At 37.3% G+C, this 5,457-nt stretch overlaps 1 protein-coding gene across 1 annotated transcript; it reads left to right on the top strand.

Moving 5' to 3' along the window:
* The first annotated feature begins 515 nt into the window (after window positions 1-515).
* On the top strand, window positions 516-3,499 carry LOC125178227. Its single transcript, XM_047881483.1, has 4 exons — window positions 516-947; window positions 1,586-1,733; window positions 1,922-2,185; window positions 2,687-3,499. Exons 1-4 carry the CDS (start codon window positions 856-858, stop codon window positions 3,080-3,082), a joined length of 900 nt encoding a protein of 299 aa, XP_047737439.1. The 5' UTR covers window positions 516-855; the 3' UTR covers window positions 3,083-3,499.
* The last annotated feature ends 1,958 nt before the right edge of the window (window positions 3,500-5,457 follow it).

Raw genomic sequence — 5,457 nt, 5'->3', positions numbered from 1 at the left:
GCTCATCATGTCCCTATAATTGGCCAAGATTCTATTACTTCTGATTATGTAAATCCAACTCCAGCAGCCACTGAAGGATCAACTGCTACTTCAATATCAGCCTGGGTCTCAAAGATCAGAAAAACCTTGAATGAGCTGAGCACATTTTCTAATGAGCATGATGGGCAGTCAGACAAGGGAAGCATACAAGTAATCAGAAAGTGCCAACAAGCTCTTGAATATATTGCGAAAAAGGATAACACTTATGAGAATATCTTACCAGGAATTAGATTGAAATTATATGATTTCGAAGAAAAAGGAAGTTTAATAAATTTTAAAACAAAGAAATTAGACAAGGAGACATTGTCGAGTTTCCCAGAAGATGATGACATTCTAACAAACAATTGTGGGAATTGGTGTGACGGGTTGGACAATGCTGATGAAATCCTGAAGATCTCTAGCCAGTCTGCAGTCACAGCATTCCATGAGAAAGATAAGTATCATAGAGAATGCATCACTCCTCTGTTAAACAGTTTCCAAGATCTTGAAACAAGCAATGAATTATTTTCTGAGCTCCCACATCCTTCTGCGTTTCTAGGATTCGATCCAATTACACATTGTGATGCAGATGAAGAATTATCTCTTTCCTATGACACCCTACACAAGAACACTGACAATAATTCGCTCTTGGCATTTGATTACCAAGTTCCAAAGGATTGTGAAAGTGACTATACATCACACTTAGCATTTGATGACCAGGATTTAAAGGTTTGGGAAGCAAAGGATCATTTTTATTTGCCAGTCAGTTGTTGTGAACGGCTCGGTTCAAGGACTCCACCTGAAGCTATTGAAGCAGATGATATCCCAACATTGCTTATGGATAAAAGGTCTCAAATTCTAAAGGCAGAAGAACCAGCTAAATTCTTGGATTATGATGTCAAATATATTTGTCAACATTGTGATTTTGAGTGAGTATTTGTCTCGAATATTTACATAAATCTCTTGGTCTTGTATATTCAACATGTATGCATACATTGTGCTTTGCTCTAGAATTAGACATTTTTACAAGTGTATCATTATATTATATATTCTTTATTAAAATTGAATACTACAATATTTAATTTCATTGAAATCTGTAGAACACGTTATTTGAGTTTGATGTTGACATCCTTTAATGTTTTTTTACTAGGTAGTTAATATGGTTTTTATTGGTCAGTGAACTTGAGAGCTCATCTCTGTCAAATGAATTTCAAATCATTTCAAGAAATTTATAGATGATTTATGAGTTTATCAATAGATAATATCTTGGCTCTATATATCTATTGGTAGCTTATCTCTGACCTGCCTTACATTCATCATGTTCTGGCGAGCATTGATAGCATATCTCTGACATGTGTTGTATTCACCATGTTTTGGCCTCTATTCATAGGTTATATTTGACCTGCGTCACATTCATTACGTTCTAGCTTCTTTTGAGAGCTTATCTCTGTACCTATGTTACATTCATTATTGCCTGGCATCTATTGACAGCTCATCTCTGACTTCTATTACATTCATGATGTTCTGGAAACATGATTGATTATTCTACCAGATTTCTTTCTTCCAGGGTACCATACACGGTGGGTAATATGACGGAGATCGTCCAGCATCTGCTACCACTCAGAAAGTTCACTCAAGAAAGTTCAGATAATATTCTGGAGCAGGTATTGGTTTCCAGACTTGAATTGAGGCAAGAATTCTCAGATGGTATCAAGGTACAGTTATGCAAGCTTTTTGATGTATTGGTAGTTTTAATATTTGGATATTTTTCCGTAACTAAAGTTAATATAATCTTTGCATTTTCCAATTAATGCAATTATTTTTCAACACGTTTTCCCAGTTTCCCATTGTTGCAACATGAAAAATTATCATTTATCATAATTGATTGGTGTCTTTTTTTCAGGTACAAGTCGCATCAACCTTGGTGTGCAAACTATGTTCTAAAAAATTTGAAGTTTATTGTGAAAATCTATACGAAGTGGCTCATCATTTAAATTATTGTGCTATGAAAACATCTGGAGGATCGCCCATCTGCATATTCTGCCGTGAAGGCGTGGCAGCAGATTGCATGGACCAGCACTTCGACCAGCGCAGTCCTCAATGCTGTACGGCCGCATGGGTGAAAATAGCAGAGATCCTGCCTATTGGGTGCAAAAAAGTAACTCAGGTGAGTAAGAAACCTACCAACTAAGGGGCAGGTAAATTTAGGTAATATCTATTCAAATGGCAAGTTTGTCTTTTGATTATGAAGTTGGCTAAAATTAATTAGCAACACGGGGGCTTATTCGTTAACTGTTTTGTTTTTATGTAAACTGAAATTTAGCTTTTAAAGTAGGTTGGTGCTTAACATTTATAAAAAATTTCGTTACAGCGCAGGATTGGAATTTTCTGCATTTTACATCTGTATTTCAAAAAAAAACTATAGCAACTTTAATGAACAAATTTACGCAACGTTACTGGTTCATTTTATGGGATGTAGCTGTAATACTTCTCTCAATGGCTATTTATAAAGCAATGCTTGTAAAATGGTTCCTCTATTCGTTAATACGAAACTTCACGAATCAGTATTGGAATTTTGGGAATAAATGGCAATGAGTGACTTTTAAGCTATTATGTTCCGCATCATTTGATTATCACTGCAAATGTAAATATTTGTTTATTTTTGCAGGATCTTCGAACTCGATGCCAGTTATGTAAAGCGGTTTTCTCTCCATTCGATTGCATCCCGTTGGATGCTAAAGCTTTCTGTACAACCTGTCACAGCAACCTCACCACAGCAAACATACTCGCAGTTGATTCAAACTCTCAACAAAAATGTACGCTATGCAATTCAAGTTGTTCTCAGAAATTTATGACTCTGTCTGAACCACAAATTCGTGTAGGTTCTCACTGCTGGATCTCTTTGAGGTTCAGTAAAAAAGGTATAAAAACTAGAGACCCTTGTTGGGCTTTTAGAAGCCTGACCAGCCTGTTAGGATCAACTTATAACAAGTTATCTAAAAAAATTTTAATAATGGAATCAGAAACTCTTTACCACACAGTTTCTTTTCCATACATGAAATAAGCCAAACAAAAAAAAAAGTTGAATAAATAAAACTGAAGCTAGTCGGACAAAGCGACACTCAGTACTAATGCAACAATATAGTTCATAATATTTTTTCAATGTAAAATTCATCGATTACATCTGGAATGGGTTGATTTCATGAATGAATGCATTGCCAGACGCGACTCACGCATAACTTATTCACTTTTATGGGATGAACTCGTATATTTAAATGCAGCTTTACTTCTGTTATGATTGTTTCCGTTCCCACAAGAAAATACTCTAAATTTGGTTTTCCATTCAATTGCTGCGAAATCGATATTAAAACATCCTACTAATAATTGCGTTCCAAAAAGTGAGAGATAATCTGATGAAAATGGCCTTGCTTTCTGCTCCAATTATGATTAACAAGTTTCTTGCCTTTGCTTCTTTTATATCAGACTGAGGATGTGATGCTGCGATTAATATTTAATTTAATGATTAATATTTGTCAACGTCGTCCGAAATTGTCGCGTGTGAAGTGACTGTTAAACTCATTTTTTACGTTCACACAATATATTTAGAAAGAGTTGAGCGTCCGTGATACTCGAATTTGTCTCAATAGTCATCAAAAATATTCATGGTATTTCTCCTTAAACGATTTTATGTTTCTTAAATACGTTTCTGGCTTAGACTCTATTCAAATTCGCATATTTATACAATCTTGTGAATAGTTTGAAACTATTGAAAAAATTATGTATATATGGGGAGTTCCATTTAATCAAAAAATGAGCTTAAATCCTGATAAGACAGGCATAGCATATGCATCTTATTCTTGTATATAAAGCGTTTAAATATTAGATACAAAATATTTTTCGCCTTAAGTGTACCCTGCTTCTATGAAGTCACGATAGAAATTTGGACAAAAAGAGAACCAGGTGTTGCGTTTCAACTGTGACCTGACCCACTTTAAAGAATCATGTGATAGTTCTTTCAGTCTATTTACATTATTATGACGCTCTGTATTCACATTTAGTGCATTTACGTAAAAATGTCGTTTTTGATTAAATTTCATTACAATCTTCTCTTTCATTGATTCACATTCATCACGTCAAAATATTCACATACATATCTGGAAACAAATTTTCCCTAATATTTTCCAATACAAGAACCTATACAAGATTCCTACAATAGCCAGAGGTAATTGGATGACAGGCTCTCGAGTTGTTGAATAGACTGCAAGGCGCCATGATTGCTTTATCATTATTTCAAATCAAGCGGAATGAGTGAGCTCTAACATAATAAACGTGTCTCATGGGAGGCGCAGCTTAGGCGTAAGCTAAATAGTTTTTATAGAATAGAAGTGTCGGCACTGAAGAAATAGGCCCATGGCCCGCTGCCGATTCTTGTACTTGTGACTTGATTCACAAGGGATCCGGCCTTCGGAACCCGATCTTTCCATAACTGACGAGGGTCGCCTGCTGAAGACCACCACTGCCCTGAATGTAATGGGCCATCATGATTCCTGCCTTCCGGAATGTAGCCTTCAACACTTCAAGCCGTCCGGATCTAGGCCGTGGGTCGAACCAGCCCTCGGTCGAACGGCAACTGGTCGAAGGACGATAAATTTTGGAACAGAACTATGCTATCTGAAACCTAACCTCAGATGCTGTGAACGTAAAATTACGTAATTTAACGATGCCTGGAAGTCATATTCGATCCGCGGCCTGGTGGTGCACGGCAGGTTCTATGCAAGGCCGGAGGAGGACAAAGCCGAGTGGTTCACGGCTGATTGGTGGATGTCCGGAGAGATCCAAAGCGTTCGATTCAGGGCTTATTGGTGCACACAATTGGTGGTGCACGGCTGCTCTCCCAACTGACGATTGATTGAGATACGTAGCTTATGGACTTGTTGCCAGGTCCGTAAGTTGCTAGGCATTTTAAGAATTATGTCAAGTTTCACGTCTAGTTATATTATCGAAGAATTCAGTGACAGTTGATAGTTAAATCTGGTTAAAAAACTAAAACTGGTGGTCCTATGTGAGCAGGTCACACGTTTCGGCGCGAATTTCCGTCAATAGCTTGGATATCTTCAAAGGGAATTTCAATATGTGTATTTGCTTGGATCAATATTCTTGTAATAAGAAATACCCTTCGAAAAGGTACTTTGACGTATATCTATGCTCATCAGATGGGCCAATGGGATTTAGTGTTGCCAGAGGCATGGTTCTTTAGCCGCCATCACAGCGTGTGGTCGAGTTGATTGGCAGGGCAGTTGTGGGGTTAAGTTGTGTAGGCAGGGCAGTTGTGGGGTTAAGTTATTGTGTATGCAGGGCAGTTGTGGGGTTAAGTTGTTGTGTAGGCAGGGCAGTTGTGGGGTTAAGTTATTGATTAGGCAGAGCAGTTGTGGGGTCAAG

This window comes from Hyalella azteca, unplaced genomic scaffold (assembly GCF_000764305.2).
Source record: "Hyalella azteca isolate HAZT.00-mixed unplaced genomic scaffold, Hazt_2.0.2 contig8071, whole genome shotgun sequence".
Lineage (NCBI taxonomy): Eukaryota > Metazoa > Arthropoda > Malacostraca > Amphipoda > Hyalellidae > Hyalella > Hyalella azteca.
This window is presented reverse-complemented; position numbering and strand designations above follow the sequence as displayed.

Bases quoted from the DNA above. Each gene is read 5' to 3' on its own strand.
- LOC125178227 (XM_047881483.1), top strand. From the start codon at position 856: ATGGATAAAAGGTCTCAAATTCTAAAGGCAGAAGAACCAGCTAAATTC. The intron at 948-1,585 runs GTGAGTATTTGT...TCTTTCTTCCAG, and splicing joins TGTCAACATTGTGATTTTGA to GGTACCATACACGGTGGGTA. The intron at 2,186-2,686 runs GTGAGTAAGAAA...TTATTTTTGCAG, and splicing joins GGTGCAAAAAAGTAACTCAG to GATCTTCGAACTCGATGCCA.